Source organism: Anguilla rostrata, chromosome 13, assembly GCF_018555375.3.
Source record: "Anguilla rostrata isolate EN2019 chromosome 13, ASM1855537v3, whole genome shotgun sequence".
Taxonomy (NCBI): domain Eukaryota; kingdom Metazoa; phylum Chordata; class Actinopteri; order Anguilliformes; family Anguillidae; genus Anguilla; species Anguilla rostrata.
The window spans coordinates 19,592,041-19,611,520 of NC_057945.1; the positions used below are offsets into that span (position 1 = coordinate 19,592,041).

The 19,480-nt window shown below is 43.7% G+C and overlaps 2 protein-coding genes across 5 annotated transcripts; both read right to left on the bottom strand.

Annotated features, from left to right (window-relative positions):
* Positions 1-1,851: 1,851 nt before the first annotated feature.
* On the bottom strand, positions 1,852-11,901 carry LOC135238240 (coiled-coil domain-containing protein 39-like). 3 transcript variants are annotated; one of them, XM_064306007.1, is made up of 17 exons: positions 11,784-11,901; positions 10,316-10,886; positions 9,865-9,993; positions 9,429-9,620; positions 8,830-8,933; positions 8,009-8,141; positions 7,488-7,682; positions 6,997-7,161; positions 6,598-6,735; positions 6,077-6,285; positions 5,680-5,800; positions 5,423-5,534; positions 5,066-5,169; positions 4,616-4,735; positions 4,185-4,361; positions 3,699-3,790; positions 1,852-2,522 (listed from the first exon to the last, which is right to left on the bottom strand). In XM_064306007.1, exons 2-17 carry the CDS (start codon positions 10,391-10,393, stop codon positions 2,357-2,359), a joined length of 2,235 nt encoding a protein of 744 aa, XP_064162077.1. In that variant the 5' UTR covers positions 10,394-10,886; positions 11,784-11,901; the 3' UTR covers positions 1,852-2,356. The 3 variants fall into 3 exon arrangements, with proteins under 3 accessions (XP_064162077.1, XP_064162075.1, XP_064162076.1); XM_064306005.1 differs by having other exon boundaries at positions 10,316-10,408; positions 11,784-11,886; XM_064306006.1 differs by having other exon boundaries at positions 2,379-2,803; positions 10,316-10,408; positions 11,784-11,889.
* A 2,815-nt stretch (positions 11,902-14,716) lies between these two features.
* LOC135237160 (glucose-induced degradation protein 8-B homolog) lies at positions 14,717-19,251 on the bottom strand. Of its 2 annotated transcripts, none has more exons than XM_064303972.1 (5): positions 19,110-19,251; positions 18,136-18,266; positions 17,345-17,541; positions 16,746-16,943; positions 14,717-16,052 (listed from the first exon to the last, which is right to left on the bottom strand). In XM_064303972.1, exons 2-5 carry the CDS (start codon positions 18,254-18,256, stop codon positions 15,879-15,881), a joined length of 690 nt encoding a protein of 229 aa, XP_064160042.1. In that variant the 5' UTR covers positions 18,257-18,266; positions 19,110-19,251; the 3' UTR covers positions 14,717-15,878. The 2 variants fall into 2 exon arrangements, with proteins under 2 accessions (XP_064160042.1, XP_064160043.1); XM_064303973.1 differs by having other exon boundaries at positions 18,136-18,263; positions 19,110-19,242.
* Between the last annotated feature and the right edge of the window lie 229 nt (positions 19,252-19,480).

Below are 19,480 nucleotides of genomic sequence, written 5' to 3' on the forward strand. Positions count from 1 at the left end.
TGCTTATTTGTTTGGTTTGGATTGCCTTGGTGACACAGGCCTTGGAGGCAAGAATTTGACACAGTGACACACTTCCCTTTGAGACGACACATGCTCTTGCTGTTAATGACCCTGCACTTTGTTTCAAAGCTTTGCACAACTTCTCAGAACTCAATCGCTGATTTGGCCCATCACTGGCAGTTTTAAGTACAGATATCAACATAGCATGCCTACAATAAATTGCCATACATTGATGTAACTAGCCAGGCTGTGAAATCTAATGTTCTGAAAATCTACACGCTACTGTACACTACTGCCCTCAGGTCCAGAGTACACTGCTCAGACCACTACTCCACACTGCTGCCCTCGGGTCCAGAGTACACTGCTCAGACCACTAATCCACACTACTGCCCTCAGGTCCAGAGTACACTGCTCAGACCACTAATCCACACTACTGCCCTCGGGTCCAGAGTACACTGCTCAGACCACTAATCCACACTACTGCCCTCGGGTCCTGAGTACACTGCAGAGACCACTAATCCACACTACTGCCCTCGGGTCCAGAGTACACTGCTCAGACCACTAATCCACACTACTGCCCTCGGGTCCAGAGTACACTGCTCAGACCACTAATCCACACTACTGCCCTCAGGTCCTGAGTACACTGCAGAGACCACTACTCCACACTACTGCCCTCAGGTCCTGAGTACACTGCAGAGACCACTACTCCACACTACTGCCCTCAGGTCCTGAGTACACTGCACAGACCACTACTCCACACTACTGCCCTCAGGTCCAGAGTACACTGCTCAGACCACTAATCCACACTACTGCCCTCAGGTCCTGAGTACACTGCAGAGACCACTACTCCACACTACTGCCCTCAGGTCCTGAGTACACTGCAGAGACCACTACTCCACACTACTGCCCTCAGGTCCTGAGTACACTGCACAGACCACTACTCCACACTACTGCCCTCAGGTCCTGAGTACACTGCACAGACCACTACTCTACACTGCTGCCCTTGGGTCCTGAGTCCAGTGCTCATATCACTGCTCCACACTACAATGAATGAATATACAAATGAATTTAGCATGTGTTGCACATCCCCACATGCACTAATACTTCAGTATGACCCAGAACTTTATAGTCTCAGGGGAAAATAAAACCATGGAAAATAGTTAATGGATAATTTTTTATGTAAATGTCTAATTTGTTCTGTGAATTTCATAGGTGTGTACAAACCCCAATGCAAATGGGGCAGTTGTGAAACTTTCCCAGCTCCTCTCTGCTTTCTGCTTCCAGCTGATCTGAGCAGAGGTGGCACGTTTATGGCTGCTGCATTAAATATTCATTAGCTTTCACATGTAAATGCCAAGTACGCTTCATTCTTCATGCCTGGGCTTTTAAAGCTCTCTTTCTCCTTTATTCTGCGTCTCTGTCCTTCTGTGGGCTTTATGACAGCGTTTTAAAAAATCTATATTTTACAGAATTACATATAATGTACCACCAAGGCAGTATTTTATATAATCAGATGTGCACTCGGATGAAAAAGAGCTACAATTTATCCAAAATGTTTTTGACCAGTATCTCCCCAAATCAACTTTAGCCTTCATAAAAAAATTACCTTATTACCTGGTATTAGAAAATCTAATGATCTTTCCCACCACTGTGGCAGCGACAGAACAGGCTCTCAACACTATACCCAGGCACTCAGACATTAGGTTTATTGTACCAAAACATGGACTTGGACGAATAAGCAGGCACATTCTTATATTCTGATGGTAAAATGATATCAAATATTATTAGGTATACATCCATCAGCAGTGAAAGCTGAGACAGAGCACATCACACATTTCAATATTTCATAAATGGATTTTAAACACTGGATTTTATTTAATGATAGCACACTCACAAATGACTCGCTGCAGTGAATAAAAAACATGAATATAAGAGTTGCTCTTTGTAAAAAGCAATCTGGCACCCCCAGCAGTCAGCAAGCATGTATTGCAGTTTGTCATCAGATTGGAAGGAAGGAAGCAGGGTGGTTTTTTAACAGCACTGCCACCTTCTGTGAATTGAGGGAACTTCAGTTCTCAAGAGTGTTTCTCACACCGGGCACTGATATTAACGCAATATTATTTGTCACAATAAAAGTACTGCTTTCCTGTACAGACATTGACGTATGTTACCTGTGCAATCAGTGTTGCTATTACTCACAGTAATGTATCATTCATTTGTGACTACACAAGCTTATTTTATCTTTAAAATCGTTATAATAGCTGGGTGAGTGTGCCACTGTGCTGTGGTCCTGTGGCACAAAGAAAAATCTGAAAGCAGGTGTCATCCTGGGCAATCCACAACGTCTAGAGAGGGGCTAGAATTTCCTGCTTTTGCTGCTGCTCCTGCTGCTCTCATCACTCTGGCTGGAGCTGCCCCACCCAGAGTCATGCTGGTGATTGGTCAGCTGGCAGGGGCTCCCCTGAGCCTGAACGGCTAGCTGTGTGTCTTGTGTCTGCTGCTCCAGGGACTTCATGCTGCCCCTATCAGATAAATCCACTGCCGTTTAAGCTCATTTAAATAAGGCTAAAGGCCAAAGTAAAGGCCATCATCTCAAACTCCAGTTTGAGGGCTACAGTGTCGACTAGATTAACTCCAGTTCCAGAGGGGCGCAGTATCTGCTGGCTTTTGACTTTGTTAGCACTTCAGTACTTAATTTAAACAGCTGATTGGCTGAAGAGTCCACATAACTTTGTCCAAGGTCTACATTTGTTAATGATTGAAAGGAAACCCAACAACTTGTAGACGTGGCTGCCCTCCAGGACTGGAATACAAAATTCAACATTCATAAGCTTAAATAATTTTAGTTCTAAATGAAAGACTTTGTAACGAATCGACTTCAGTAAAACTTCAATCACTTAATTGGGGAGCCTTCTTGCAAACCAGAATTCTGACGTAATTTAAGTTCATAAAAAGAATGGAATTTCTATTGTATGGGAGAAAACTGAGGCCAAATGCTTTATTTAAAATATTTTAGCCCTTTTGAACGCAGGTAAAATTCCTGTAAATCTACTAACCATTTCAAAAGAATAACCCATACCAATATTCAGAACAAAAATTTTACATATCATTGTACTTTTTAGATGTAACATGCAAAGTAGAAAATTCTCAAGGATCTCAACAAGTGTTTTTCAAATATCTTCAAACAAGTTAAAGTATGTCATTGTATTATACCACATTATACAACACAGGTCCGTGTGGGACATGCACAGTTACAGATTAAAAGTAGGGCTTTGAAAAACCAATGAAAAACCAAGGACCTTCACAACCTTGAATTGCCCACATCAAAAACCAAGCATATCCAAGGTTCTCAATGACAAGTTTGAGGGCTGATATGACCAGAGACCCCATACAAAATGCCCCCAAACTATATGTCTTAGTTTAAATATTTTATAACATATTAGGTACCCGAATGCAAGATGGAAACTTTAATTGCACACGTGGACATAGGGTCTTTACCCAATATATAAAACAGGCTGCTGTGCAGCGGCTATTTTGCACACTAGTACATTGCTAGTATTTCACCTGATATTATTTGCTGAAAAGGGAAAATGTTATTTTTAGTTGAATTTTGTCTGGGTCCCTCACAGAGCCCTTGGGGACTCTTGGGCCCCAGTTCAGTAGTCTGTGAGGTCCAGTGATACACCTGTCCTGCTTACCTGTCTGAAGAGTCCCAGCTGCGTGTAGACGCCGACTCTCCGCTCTGCCGGCTATCCCACCCCGGACTGGGCCTGTCCAGGGTTAGACCCCTCTGTGGGGAAAAGGCAAACACACTTAAACTCGCTCCATGTCTCTGTGCGCTGATTCTCATAGTCTTCTTCCTGGATTACAGTTACCACATACTGTCATTAATGATTAAAGAAACTCTTTCGTATTTAACACTTTTGTTTGGGAGCAAAAAGCCTGCTTTTTAGAAGGAACCTGAGGTGACTGCACCAGCTTCCTGTTTGCCTGATTAGCAGAAGTGTCAGATCTGAGGTCAGGGTGAGAGAGTTACCTCCAGATCAGATCTGGGGTCAATGTGAAAGAGATACCTCCTGAACTGATCTGGGGTCAGTATGATAGAGCTACCTCCTGAATTGATTTGGGCTCAGTATGATAGAGCTACCTCCTGAACTGACCTGGGGTCAGTATGATAGAGTTACCTCCATAAACAGTGCCTTCAGGACTGATCTGAGGTCAGGGTAATTGTCCATGACCTCTAGGAGCAACATCACTGCTGTCTCTGAGAACTCCTGTAGCTCATGCCAGTCCATGTCCTCCTCCTCGGTTTTGTCACTGTTTACCATCTCTGAACGGATGTTGGAGGCCAGTTCAGAGCACTGCAAACACAAGGAGAGAAGTGTGGTGAGGCACCAAACTCGAGTCAGGACTTAAGATAATCCACTGAGAGATTTACATCCACATCTACATTAAAGCCACTGCTGAGAACAAGCCACAGTAGTCTGAAGCTGCTACTTATATTGCCCGAAGTACAATAACGGCTCTGACTCTAATTGGCCAATAAGTCATTTTTGGACAGTCTTGTCCTCTTGACTTTTGTCTTCAGGTTTCAGTTTGAGGGGGTGGGGCTCACCAATTTGAGGGTCTGGCTCAGCTCCTCTTCCTGGGCGTGCATCTCAGAGCGCAGATCCTGGAGCAGAGAACGTTTCTGCAGAACCTCCCTCTCCTCATGGAGCAGAGACATGTTCATGCCCTGCCAGTTAGACCAGGGAAACATCTGACTGGTTACTGGCAGCCACATAAGGACAAACACTTGATAGGTCACAGCAAGCCACATATAGGCAAGCACCAGATTGGCTACTACATGGTGCCAGCAGGTGCTTAAAATGCAGCATTGGATAAATGTGTGTTATTACTGTGGTCTTTAAAGGAAATACTATCACTTAAACTCACAATGACCATTCCATATGTATACCCAGTTAGAAGCAACATGAATGTATTTCACTATCAAGAGCAATATATAAATTAGCAAATAATGAAGTAAATTACTGAAACTGAACCCAGGGAACATGTCTCATTGTACCTTAATATGCTTTTTGAGCTCCTTCACATGGCTGGCCTTTTGGGTATGTTTGTCCTGCATCACACAAAGTGTCTGCTCCAGAGTCTTCCTCTCTTCACACTTCCCTGCAGAACAGGCCCCAAAGGTCAACCCCACCCCTAAACAATTGTACCCTGTTCTACACACCCCATACCCTGTTCTACATGCCCTGTATCCCATTCACACCCCTTATTCCATTCTACACAGCCAGTACCGCTTTCTAGTAGTAACACTGACTAATGGGGGCAGGGCAATTGCACTCTTGGCATGAGTAACGCTGGTCGACAGGTTTGTGAAACGCTCTGGTTTTGGGGGGGGTGCAGGGCAATTCGTTGTAACCTCTGACTGCGGACAGCTTGTTCTTCAGGTCCATGACCTCCCTCTGCTTCGTGGCCTGCTTCCTGTTCAGTTCCTCTTTCTTCTGCTTCAGTTCCTCTCTCTGCCTCTTTACCTACAGAGCCAGGAGAATGACAGACATCTAACAGTGATTGAGAGACAGACACAGAGTAATCTTTCAGGACCTAAAAATGTCTCACAGTTTCACAGAGGCACACGGTAACATTCCAGAATTTTCTGCAGCAGGAGAATGTACTCACCTCATCTTGATACTGCTGTAGAGAGACTTCCTCTCCCTCCAGGCATACGGTGAACACAGCGATGGCCTCATGCTTTTTCTGCAGCTTCTGAGCTTTACATCGCTGCCTGTTCCACTCGGCCCTGCAAATAGGACCAACAGAGTGCACTTCACACCCAAGAGAACTGTTTGAATCGCAGTCATACATCACTTCTTGCAGTACCCCACTGTAAACACGAAGTAACACACTGGTTTAGAGAGACCTGCATTTTACAACTGGCAAAGTATGTAATGTCATATCACAAGAGCACCTTGACTGTATCTTTCTCAGAGCCCTAATTGGCTAAGGTGGGTGAATGAAATGGTCTGATTGGTTGAGGTGAGTGACAGGAGGGCTGCTGGTGGCTATGCCAGTTTACCTGGTCTTCTGACACCCCTGGGTTACTTGTTTAATTTGCCTCTGGACCGCCTCCTTCTGAAGGTGGAGCTCTGCCTCCTTCCCCTTAAACTCCGCCTCTAGACGCAACCGCTGCTTTTCCAGGGAGACAATCCTGTCCTTCTCGCTCTGAAGCCTGTCATTGGCCTGCTTCACTTCCAGCTTCAGCAGGTTCTCCTTCACCATAAACTCCTGCCATGAGATGACAAAAGACCACTTTATCTCTTCAGGAGCCGGTAAAATTTTAACTCCGTCAGATCTCTGAGAAATTTCAACTGAACAGAACAAAATAATACTCATCATATGCAAGAAATGAAATGCACATCACAGATGATGGCCTTTACTTTGGCCTTTAGCCTTATTTAAATGAGCTTAAACAGCAGTGGATTTATCTGATAGGGGCAGCATGAAGTCCCTGGAGCAGCAGACACAAGACACACAGCTAGCCGTTCAGGTTCAGGGCAGCCATTTTAAACTCTTTTCCACTTTGTGGGCGTCACTCACCAGTTTCTCCCCTGTGATCTCACTGAGCTCCCTCTCAGTGGCTGCAGTGATCAGCTCCAGATCCTCCACTTTACAGCTCAGGCTCTTTCTCTCCGATGCCAGCTTCTCTGCGTCTCGCTTCGCGAGGCGAAGTTCCCCCTGCAGTGCAGGAAACATGCCTAAAATGCATCCATGGTGAAACAAAAACAGAGCCCTCAATCTGAAGTCAACCTGGATTCAGCCAGAATGTGTCCTCAACATTCTGTGCACTAATGTATTGCTGCGTTGCAGCCTGTGATGTGCATTTCATGAAGACCGACTCATTAATGAGGTGGGATCCTCAACCAATGGAAGGTCATATTAGGGGCCCTTTAGATAAGAAGTTTGGGAGTGTTTGCAGAAACCCCTTGTCTCTGGTACCTCCAGTTTCTGCAGCTCCCCATGCTGAAAGCAGAGGGTCCTCTTCCTCTCCTCCATGTACATGGAGACCTGTGCTGCCTCCTCCTTCAAGAGCTCCACCAGCTTCCTGCCCTCTCCTGCACTCAGCTCCTGCATCCTCCTCTCCAGCAGCTCCATATGGGAGTCCTGTGGCAGAGTAAAGCTCACAGAGTAAGCAGTAAGCCCTACACACACACACACACACAATCATACACACGCATGCACACACAAGCACACATGCACACACACACACACATACACACACACACATACACGCGCACACACACACGTCCACTCACATCTCTCTCTCACACACACACACACACACTGTCCTACTGAACACACAACCCTTGACCCCCCAGGACACTGCCCTACTGCTCACAGAACCCCTCACCCCCCAGAAAGCTGTCTTACTAGAAGCACAGATTTGAACGTACCAGTGAAAACAGTTGTGAGCATGTCGAGTGTCTTGCCTGCTTGTACACAGCCTCCTTTTTCCTGATGAGGATCCTTTCTATCTCTTGCTGCTGGCGGCTCATTGTGGAGAGAGCGCTACGCCCAGCCGAAACCTCCGCCTGCTGCCCTTTCTCCTCCCGTTTCAGGGCCTGCAGCTGCTCTGCCTTCCGAGCGAGCACCTCCTGGTGCCCATAAAACCTGGCATCAGCATCCTGCCAAATGAATGACATCAAACCATCTATGACATCAATAATTGACACTCTTCATGCCTCATGGTTTGTTTTCTGTGGAGGGCACACGGAGAATCCAGGCACAGTAACTGATCATTAACATTCTTAAAGCAATACCATGTGTGTTCCAGACCTACAAATTCTAAAAACAACAGACCTTAGATTCTTGTAAAATTTGAAAAACATCAGATTGCTTAAAATTATTACCAAAACATGTCACTAACTACAATCATATGAAGCATTTTGTTCTGAACATGGGTAAAAAATGTGCAGGATATTTACTGGTGCCATGATTTCAGCAGACTTACCTTGCTGGCTTTCTCTTCCTTCTTCACCTCCTGCTCTGCCTGCTCTGCCTCCTCCTTTGCTCTGACCACCACCTCCATCTCAGTTTTTAGCTCCTCCTCTAGGGAAGCACTGTGGAGCCTGGCCTTTTCCAGCCTGCACGCAATCACCACTGTGTGTCTCCAGACCCTCACACTACCATATTCTCAGTGTTAAGTTAATCTAACAGAGTGTTTGTGAGACCAACAGTGACCACAACAGTACTTCTCAAGTTAGTACTCAATCGGAGATGATTTTACACTGAACATTTTGTGGTGTATAATGTCATCTGTTTCTCATAAGAGGAGCATTAACAGTGGTGGAACAATGGTGCGGAACAATGATTGGGCTAATGATTGGAACAGTCTGATTGACAGAGGGATTATTGTTTGTTAAGCTATACCCATTGTTGTCTTGTTTAAATGACCCTTAAGCGAGTCAATAAAGCTCATCTGAATGGCATTGATACCCAGGCGCAGTGCTGTGGGTGGGCCTAACAGCCCTGGGCCCATACGGGTCTCATGCATCCAGCTCAGCCATGGGGTCCTTTCGAACAAAATGTTCTGTTTTGTTTTGAATATACGGCACCTATACAGTCAAAGGTTTTCAGAACTTAGTTGATCCATGTTACGATATGCCCAGCTGTGAATATTTTCCAAACGCAACTATTCCACGTCTGTACGTGGAATGTCACCAAGAGATAGACAGGAACATTCAAAACGTTAATTATTTTTTGCCACAACAAGGTACTTATGGTCTAGTCGTACTTCAGAAGTTTTGTCAGAAACTAAGTAGGAGTGTCTACCTGTTCTTGTTGGCGTGCACATTTGTTGTCAGCTCAGCCAGGAGGGATTGCGCCATCTTCACCTCTGTGTTGGTCCGGTCAACGGCACACTTGAGGACCTTACACTGAACAAACCAGCAGCAATTACAGGCTCATTCATAGGAGATCTGATGTTTCTGCTTAACCATAATTATTCCATAGACAGATAAATATTTCCAACATCTAACGTTGTATACACATTTTCCAAAAAACACCATGCAGAAAAAAAATTCACATGTGTAACCTAAAAACTCACTGGGTCCTTGGACTTAGATGTTTCTATGGTTACGTTTACACGTGGAAAATCCACTGCTATTTCCACACATCAGAACCCAGATTACCATCAAGATATTCTTCTACTGCCATCAAAACGTATGCATGCAACTACCCAACCAAAGGATTATGGTGACATTTGAACCCTCCTCCAAAACATAACCCCACACCCTGTTATTAGTGTGTTAGTTTAGCATAGATGCAGTATGAGCCGGTGGGTTTTATACACGTGGGAGCAGAGAGACAGTGGCTGTACTGTCCCAGGTGGTAATGTGGAAATGCAGGGGATGGACCGGCTGCCAGCTGACCTCGCCATACAGCACAGTGCTTCGGCTCTCCTGCTCTCCAGACCCCCACTTCATCTCAGCCGCCTGCCGGCTCACAGTCTCCACCCACCGGCCAGCCTCCGCGTTCCTCCGCCACAAGCTCTCCAGAGTCTCCCTCACCATCTTTACCGCCTCTCCCCTCTCCTTTACCTCCTCCTTCACCAAAGACAGGGACTGAAAAACAAAGGGAGTTAGCCCCCCTGTGGATAGCCACATAAATATACCAGTTCCAGGCACAATGTTTAAAAGTTATGGGTAAAGACTTCAGATACATAAACTCTAAAGCTTCACCAAAAATAAGTTGGGAGGGGTGGTTCATCCTGCAGTCTAAGCCAAGGTCTTTATTATGTGTGCCTGATCTGCGCAAGTGCCTTGCATACCATTCACACTAACAGGCCTAAAACCCCTTGCTGGTTACCATGATACACAGGTCCATGTCCTGATGCCTCTTGGTCATGTGACTGACACTGGTCTGCCAGTGCCTGGTCAGTTCCTCCCTCTCTTTGCACAACTGGCAAATAGCCTCCTCCGTCCTCTCCCACTCCAGCTGTTCTCCAGAAAAACACAGCAAATGTCTAATGACCAATCACAAGGCAGGTACACTCAAGGGAATGTGCAGAAGCGTGGTACAGTGGTTAGGGAACTGGGCTGGGTAACTCGAAAGTTGTCCATGCAATGCTCAGGTGGAGTGCTACCACTGTACCACTGAGTAAGGCATTTGCTTCAGTAAATATCAAGCTACAAAAATTGATTGTATGTAAAATTGTCAAATGGCAAAGTTCTGGATATGAGCATCTGTTAAAAGCATAAATGTAAATGCAGATATGAATGGCTGTCTAGAGATCACAAGGGAATCGTCCGCTCGTTACCTCTGCAGTAGCTGTTCTCTCCCAGTCCTCATCCATGGCCTCATGTCTCTGCCTGGCCTCAATGTTCTGCTTTTCCATTCTCAGGAGGAGGTCCTGCAGCAGCAGTCAGGGGGGAGACAGGTGTTCAGGACTATCCCTGCTCCATCTCAGAACCGACCCCATGAGCATGTCACTGAAGTTTTTTAAATAAACATTTTACTGACTAAAACACAGGAACATACAAAAGAACATTGGTGAAGTCCGATGTTCATTTTAAATCTGTCAGCCACCTGCTAGAATTTCACTGGTGTCAAAGGAGATAATATTTCTCCTAATTTATTGGCCGGGATCTGGAGCGGCCACTGTGACCAAAACCAGAACCCCAAAAACAATGGTTGTGTCCCAGACTCCATCAGGTCAAGAGTCTAACATTGACGGTCCTGCATTCATCCTCCTGCATGCACTTCATCAGGACGGCGTGGTCTTCCTCTCCTCGGACGGCGTCCTGCCGCAGGGAGTCTAGCACCTCCTGGCCCTGCGCCTGCTCCCGCTCCAGCTCCTTTACCTTTTGGGCCCCTCTCAGGATGGCCCTCTGTGAGGAAACGTGTGGGATTCAGGCCCTGTACCAGCACCCCCTTCCTGGAGGGCCATTTTTGCTCCATTACATTCTACATTACATTACAGACATTTAGAAGATGCTCTTATCTAGAGCGACTTACACAATGTTTTGCATTTTTTTACGCAGTATCCATTTATACAGCTCATTACTGAAGCAATTCAAGTTAAGTACCTTGCTCAAGGGTACAACGGCAGCACACACTGCCATTCTAGTTTCTGGTTTTTGTTTCCACCAGTTATCCTATCTCAACCAAGTAATTAACCCCATAGACTAAGGCCGGATTAGGCCATAGTAAAAACATTAAATAATAACATAAATAATATAGGACAAAAGAACAGCCTACAGCTGCCATTCATGAGCTTATATTATGAAGGAAACTATATTGTCAGAGCACAAATAGGTATAAAATCCAGACAGATATGACCCTCCACAAACCAATTTCTCCACCCGTGCACTGTACAGTACATCATTGTGACTGAAACTGCCATATTTGCATCTGTAATTTATAACCACTGCACAAATTCCCAAACAAACCCATGATTAAAAATCTTACAGGTGAATAATGTTATTTTATATAAATGCTTTGAGAGAAGCATCAACCCACTTGTGCCTGTTGGTTTTGTGTTGTAAGAATTAATACGAATATAAAATAGAAATAAAATTTTTATTTTCAGTTCGAGATAAGATTCCAGCCCTGGTCCTACCGTTCATCAAATGAGTACCGTTAGCCTAACGACAGTGAAGCCAAACGACAGCCGACCTTATCCATGCAAAGAAACTTCCATTCTCCCAGAACAGAGTGGCATTTTGTTACCAATTTTAACAAAAACATATGCACTATTTGTGCGGTGAATGCGGGTGAGAATTAACCTTCTGTTGATCCCTCTGCTTCCCCAGTCTTTCCGTTTCCAACTCCAGCTGCGCGATGTCTTGCTTCAGGCGGCCCATCTCGCGCTCAGCGAGGGATTTCATGCGCAACTCTGACTCAGTCGTCTGCCGGAACGACCAACGAGCAACGCACGCACATACACGCACACACACACACACAGCGGATGTTATTTCTAACAACTGTTATGAGACATGACTTCCCTAGCTGTGAAAAGGTCGCAACTTGACAAGTTGACAAACATGACATTCCCATGTCTCACTTATTTGAGAGAAACACAGTTGTATAATATAGCCTAATACCTGTTAAAAACTGTATGGAATTACCTGAGTGCGGGTTATCTCCTCCTTTAGGTTCTTGAATTGAACCATGTTTATGGCTTGCTTCGTGTTCGACGATTTTTGTCTCCAGCTTGTGATTTTTCGTTCTCCTTCGTTTGAATCATAAATGCACAATACTGTATTTTGAGGTAGTTACGTCACTGAATACACGCCATTCTTTGTGGAATGGTGTATTCAGTGACGTAAAAGAGGACATCGAAATCGGAGTTCTGTTACACCATAATATGAGAATTACCAGAATTTTCCAGTACGAAGAAATTTAGACTACTGATCACATCTTTATTTTGCGATGATGTCATTGTTAATCAGTTTTGCATTATATACTGGGGCCAGTATTTATTTATTTATTTATTATTTATTTATAATTTGTTTGTTTATTTATTTTTAATTCTCTTATGATATCAGTAATGGGATTATTAGATTAAAACTTGAAATCAGGTTTTTTTCAAAGATTAAAAAAAAAATTAAATCACTGAAAAATAAAATTCTTCCTTTAATGTTTGAATGTTTGTTATGTTTTTTAAAACTTCAAGGTAGGGATTATGATAGTTCTGGTGCCAAAAATCAAGATAATCTTGATCCTACTGAAAGGGTGGCTTTAGAAAGGTGAATGGCTCTATGCAACCCAGTGGTAACAAACTGTTCCTGGAGATCTGGTCGGTATATGTATATGTATGTATGATAGGCATGTGTAGTGTTTTCATGTCTCGGTGCTGCAGCATCTCTGTTGAGCCAAATACAAATTTCTGTTTCTAATGGACAATACAACTTTTAAATATTATAATCACACTATAAAGTAGTAAAGGTATAAAATAAAACTGCAGAGCCCTAGCAATTCACAAATGCCTCAATATGTCAACGACAAGTGTTTATCTGTGGGGGTTTCTTTGAATTATTTCGAAGATATTATCCTACTTCAGGATTTTTATATCATTGTCAGGCTCTGGGCATTGCAGCATGCAGCTGCTGGTGATGAGGTTTGCATCTCCCACAATTTGCACATTCATGCTGTGCTACCCCTTCCTGGTCACAAACTCCTGTTCGCTCTCAGTGGGGGCCTGGATGTGGACATGGGTGCCGTCTATTACCAAAATATTATTTGCCAGTTTCCCCAAATAAAAAACCTGCGCTTGATCGGCGTTGTGTGTTCTTGATTGAATGGAAAAAGAACACAATGAAAAGGCTGGAGAAGGAAACTGTATCCTTAGCCATCTCCATCAACAACACCACAGTGAATCCTCCCCAGACCACCAGGAATCACAGTGTGACTTGAAACAGTCCACTCAGTGTCTTATATGGTCTACATCACGGCCATAATGCAATCCAGCAGATCCTTGCACATCATCTGCTGAATCAGACCCTTCCTCACCAGGGATGCTACCCAGCTCCTGGTTCAAGCTCGTCATCTCCTAACTAGACTACTGCAACTTGCTCCTTCCACAGCACTCTCACCAGCCTCTTGAGCTTATCCAGAATGCTGCAGCCCACTTGAATTTAAACCTCTCCAAAATTTATCATCACCCCCCCTCCTGTGTTCCCTCCATTGGCTCACATCAAATTCTGGTGTTGCGTAGAAGGCTACGAAAGGAGCTGCACCCCCTCCCTGCAGCAACCTGGTTATGGCTCCTCCTGGCCTCGACTCCTCTCCCTAATGGCCCCCTAATGGTGGAACTACCTACCCACCTCAGCAAGGATAGCAGAGTCCCTCCCTACCGTCTGGCATAACCTGACGACCCTTCTACTCTGGAAATACCTCTTCACCTCACCTCCACTGATTCTGATTCCCCTCTTCCACATTTTTCTCAGGTTTGTGCAGCACAGTGGGGCAGTGGATAGCACTGTCGCTGCACAGCAAGAAGGTCCTTGGTTTGAATCCCATTGCCAACAATGCTAATGCCACAGAAACTGGTTAGCTGAGTAGGATGTAGCAAGTCAAAAAACTACAGTGGAAGAATTTAAAGCAGATGACCACCAAAGACCACTGTGAGTTGAAAAACACTGTGACAGGGAACCAGCTCAGAGCCGGTTCTTGTCATAGGTGACAAGGGCTTTTGCCTAGGGTGGGATCAGTCTGTATGGGTGCCAAAATAAGTCAGTCTACATATTGTGCCCATGATAATTGCATCAGTGACTCATGTCTTTTTGGCTTAACAAAATATAACAATATTTGTCAGTATATTTAAAGAGAGAGGCCTATCTGGATTCTGTAATCCTGATCTTGTGATATCTGGATCAAAATGGTCATATCAGATACATTCCTCAAAAACTGACTCACAATCAGCAAGATCAGTCTGCTCCCGGATTGCAAATAAGGGATTACAAAATCTGGATGACCTTAGGCCCTGGAATTTAAACCAGAATGAACTGTGATGGACTATTGTGTTTGGCTGTGAAATCTGTGATACTGAGCAGGAAGCGCTCATTAGCTATCACATCTCTTTTTGTTCCGTTCTGTCCAGTCAGCTGGATTACTCCAACATAGGTTTCTATTTGAAAAAAAGAAAACAAAATGAATTTGATTGTTGTTTTTTTGGTGAACCAGGGTTTAAATTAAACCAACATTCACACATGGAACATTTATTTTTTCAAAAGAATCATTTATTTCATATCTGTAAATCTGACTGGAAAAAAAATGTTTATTACGAACAGGGATGCAGATTATAGGCTCTCTGATCACATTATTGTCTGATAAACAAATTCTAGCATGAAATGAAAAACTTGGACTAGATTAAAAAAATATAAAATAAATCCTAATAATATTGTGATGCATCAACGATTTTTGCACATGTACACAGTATAAACAGTCACCTAACTTTGTAACAAAAAATACAAGAGTCCAAAATTAGTAATGGAAAGCATTCCAGTTTGAACAAACGGATCATGTTATCTCTCCTCTGTCCCAACCTTTAAAGCACTCATGTCCCTTTGCCTGTCTTAACCTAGCAGCCAGGTCAAAAGCCAACAGCCAATCACAAAATGGCAACCTGACCAGCTACACAAGGCTGAATATTAGAACCATAAAAGACATAACGAGGTAGATTCCTGAAGCTATGTCAGAATGGCCCAGTTTTCGTTTCAAAACATTTTTTTTTCTTCTGAATTATTCACAGCCCTCTCAAGAACTGCAATATGATAATGAACATTTTTAGGTGGTGAGAGTACAAGTCACTGAATTCAAATGAGAAGTCAGACCTGCAATTTTGAACATTCCGTCCGCCCCCACCCCCCCAAAAAAAGGGTTCAAAAAGCCAGCCAGCCTTAAATTGGTTACATGAATCTACCCCGATATCCCTTACCAAAGAGCCTAATTTAGGCTTCAAACATACCATATTATATGTACATGCAGACTCACCTACCCGTACACTCCATGTAAAAATGTAGTGGCTTTTAAATCAACCAGTGTAACTATGTTTTTAAAAAGGCAACACTACATCCAAGAGAGAAAAAAGATGAATACTATTGACCAACCTGGTAAAGAAATTATGTTTTTTGGAACCACTCCTCTCAAAGTATAAGTTATTTTTGTTATTTTTTCATTTTACATCTAGGTCATCACTTTAAAATTATACAGTATACAATTTTGCACAACAGATTAGGCAAGTTCTCTCATCTGAAAAAAGGACAAAAAAGAAAAGAATTTATATATTTATATATAGTCCAGTCAATGACTGATTATAAATAGAAAGTCAGCGTTGAGATGTCCTTGGTGTCTCCACAGTGCACAAGAGAGCCAGGGGTTTACTTGGAGTCCTCAATCGTACCCTTACTGAGGTCGGTCATTTTTGGGTATTTGACTTTCTTCTGGTCCAATTCATTCTGTGCCCAGAGTAAAAGTTTCAGCAGCTTGGCCAGTTTAGGGGTGGACTCTCTGTTCTCATAGTCCAGAACAGCCTGGTTCACCTCGCTCCACACCTGTGGGGAGAGGGGAGGAGCACAGCAACCAATAAAAGTTTTTAAAACATCAACACCAAAAATAAAATTTACTCTGCAAATATATGTATATATATATATATGTGTGTGTATATGTATATATATATATATATGTGTGTGTGTGTGTTCACGATGTGACCAAAAGTATCTGGACACCCCTTGGTCTGGGGCTGTTTTTCATGTTTTGGGATAGGCCCCTTAGTTCCAGTGACATTCCAGATCATTCTGTGCTTCCAACTTTGTGGCAACCGTTTGGGGAAGGCTCTTTCCTTCGGCACGACAGTGCCCCTGGCACACAGTGAGGTCCATAAAAAAATTGTTTAGTCGATCAGTGTGGCAGAGCCCTGACCTCAACCCTATCCAACACCTTTAAAATGAACTGAAAAGCAAAATGCGAGCCAGGCCTGATCGCCCAATCAGAGCCCGACTTCACCAATGCTCTTCTAGCTGAATGGAACCAAATACCTGCAGAAATGCTCCAACATCTAGTGTACAACGCCTTCCCAAAAGGGTGAAGCGTGTCACAGCAGCAAAGGGTGGACCAACTCCATATTAATTCCCATAATTTTGGATGAGATGTTGGATGTCAGATGTCCACATACTTTTGATCATGTAGTTAGTGTATGTGTGTGTGTGTGTGTCAGTTGGTTTTCATGCCATAAAACAAGCAGCCACCTTCTGCCTCTGCATCATGTTGAGCAGGTCTCCGAAGGGGGAGTCCTCGGGGTTGTCGAAGGCCAGCAGAGCCAGCGTGCGCTCCATCTCAGTCAGGCACTCGCGGCTCTCCTCCCCCTGCTCCGCCAGCTGCGTCTGCGCAAACTCCAGCGCAGCCTCTGTCTCCCGCAGCCGGATCAGCTCAATCAGGTGCTGCTGCTGCTCGTTGCGTAGGAGCAGGTTTAGGGAGAGCACGGGGGAATGAGGAGAAGGAAAAGAGGATGAGGAAGTGCGGGGAGAGACGGTGAGGATGGCAAGGAGAGGGAGAGTGTGGATTGAGGACAGAGAGCAGAGCAGAAAGAGCAGGAAGATAACAAGAGACAAAGGGGGAAGATAAGATGTGTAACTATACGCTGCATGTGCTTATTCACACAACAGTAACACAACCAATAATGTAAAGCTTTTTTCAACTGGCTTTCTAATGCTAATGGATGATATATTACCAACACACCACCATTTCATAGCTTACACATAGGTGCTGCACGATGCCGATATCAGTATTGCTCTGCAGTGATATGGGTTTACTGTTGCTGGCTGCTGCCCAGGTGAGGCCCTCATACCTGCAGGTGAAAGTACAGGTAGCGATTGGTGTCCAGCAGCTCTGGGTGGAGGCTGTTTATGAGGGCAATGGCCTCCTGGATCTGGCCTTTCAGGATCATCTCCCGAATCTTTATCCGCTCATCCAGCGAGTCCAGGTCCACGCTGGGCTCAATGCCGGACTCCATGCGGAACTTCTCCGCTGCTTCCTTAAATCCCTCTGTAGAAACAGACCCAATGACACAAGAACAAGCCTTAGGACAGTACTGCACTAGCATTGTAGTGGGGGTTCCAAAGCATTCTGGGCTCATGACCCCTTCCATGAATCATTAAATATTTTCTGCGATGCACCCCATATTAAAGCGTAGCCTAACAAATATTCAAATGTGCAATTTACTTCAATGGTCCTTTGCACTGTAACCATTTAGTACTAAACTCCAGCAGTATAAACCTAAACTTTTTCCCCCTTTCCCAATGTGTTATCTCAGAACCCACCTCAACAGCCCTCATGAACTCCTGGTGTAGGGTGATGGTGTACCATTGTGGCGTAAAAACTAGATAGCAATCACAAGATTTCTGGTTAATTTCCCAAAAGTGTTGCACTGCTATTTTTCCCATGGCTTTGGTACTTAACACTGAATTGCTTTTCAACATCTTCTGCTGTATGGCTAGAAAATATGAAAACCCTGAAATCAAGCATCTTCGACTGAAAAAAAACATTATAAATTAACTTAAGCTAAAATAAACACTCATTCAAGCAACCAAAGCATATGAAAGTTCACTGCGAACGAAAAACATGGCACGTTTCAGTTACCTGTGACAAGGTAATTCATGATGAGTCGGTTCATGTCCGCTCTCTGTATGTGTACGTTGTTCAGCTTGTCCATCCACTCGTCTTTGGTAATATCTTCGGGCTTTTCTGCATAACTCATCATGAACGGTCTGCTAAAATGAAGCGAGGAAACCAACCCACTGTTAAACGCGTTTTTATTGAGAATGCACACGATGAATTGCTTGTCCTCAGCGTCCTCATTTTTAATACCCGTTAATTTTACCTGTATATTTTTTATGTAATGTATGTGTACATCGTATTTTTAATAAAATAGTTTATAGCCACATAGTGATACTGATGCAGTTCACTTGTTAGTTTACGCTGAAATGTTGAAATTTGTCAGGAACAAATAATTCTACAATCTAAATTCATATAAGCTATGCATTTATAGGGTATAACAACTCCCTTATGATAGCCCATTATAATTTAACTATAACTCATGATACGCATTGTCAACCAAAATTGGCTACCCAAATAGTGTTGTTCGACGCATTCGACGACATTGTGATGGCGACGTTGTTGGACTACGTCGTTACGCCCACTAACGTAGCACTGGTTTTAACAGCAGCAACAACAAATTTAGGTAGCTACCTGGCTACCAAACAAGGTTAACAAATCTCAAGAAAAAAAGATAACACCAGTTAGTCGTTATTAAAAGCAGCAACAGAAAGCGGAAGTATGTGTCTCTTGGTAAAATTCGCTGTTTATTATTAGCATGCTAGCCAGTTAAAACGCATCAACCTCGAACCGTTTACTCAATTCATAGAGGCCTCGAACGGCAAGCAAAACATTGGAGCCTCAGCGCACACCGCAAACGACACCGGTATTTAATATATTTGTATCCTCGATCTTGCACAAAGAATGCGCTTAAGCCGCTCTATATTGTGGATCCGTAATTTTACTTGTATGTCAGCACAAGAGGTAGTCTGTAATCATAGAGTAATTTATAAATATACCTGAAATATTGCTGCTTTCTCTCGGCAGCTGCTGATAGTGCAGGGCCACGACGAGAAACACGCGATAAGAGAGCATCTTCCTGAGCTGAACGAGATTTCAGTAGAACTTAACCGCAATTGGTCAGAAGATGGTCTCGAGCTATGAGGTCACGGTTATTTATCGTTGGTTCTCTAACATTGGTAACTGGTTACAGTTAGCACACACTTCACTCTCCGCCAGTTTACGCAGTCTTATTTGTTAGACACCTTATTTTATTTGGCCAAAACACATCTGAATTATACTCGTACAGGAGTTATTCTAAAAGTAGCAATAACCTATATGGCTACTAGTCATTTAATATTGAATATTACTATTAATACAAATATAAATA

Excerpts from the sequence above, each read along its gene's own strand:
- LOC135237160 (XM_064303972.1), bottom strand. The coding sequence starts at position 18,256 with ATGATGAGTTATGCAGAAAAGCCCGAAGATATTACCAAAGACGAGTGG. Across the intron at positions 17,542-18,135 it reads CATGAATTACCTTGTCACAG|AGGGATTTAAGGAAGCAGCG; the intron begins GTAACTGAAACG and ends CTGTTTCTACAG. Across the intron at positions 16,053-16,745 it reads ACATGATGCAGAGGCAGAAG|GTGTGGAGCGAGGTGAACCA; the intron begins GTGGCTGCTTGT and ends CTCTCCCCACAG.
- LOC135238240 (XM_064306005.1), bottom strand. The coding sequence starts at position 11,885 with ATGAAATCCCTCGCTGAGCGCGAGATGGGCCGCCTGAAGCAAGACATC. Across the intron at positions 9,994-10,315 it reads AGAGAACAGCTACTGCAGAG|CTGGAGTGGGAGAGGACGGA; the intron begins GTAACGAGCGGA and ends TCTGGAGAACAG. Across the intron at positions 7,162-7,487 it reads AGGAGGCTGTGTACAAGCAG|GACTCCCATATGGAGCTGCT; the intron begins GCAAGACACTCG and ends ACTCTGCCACAG.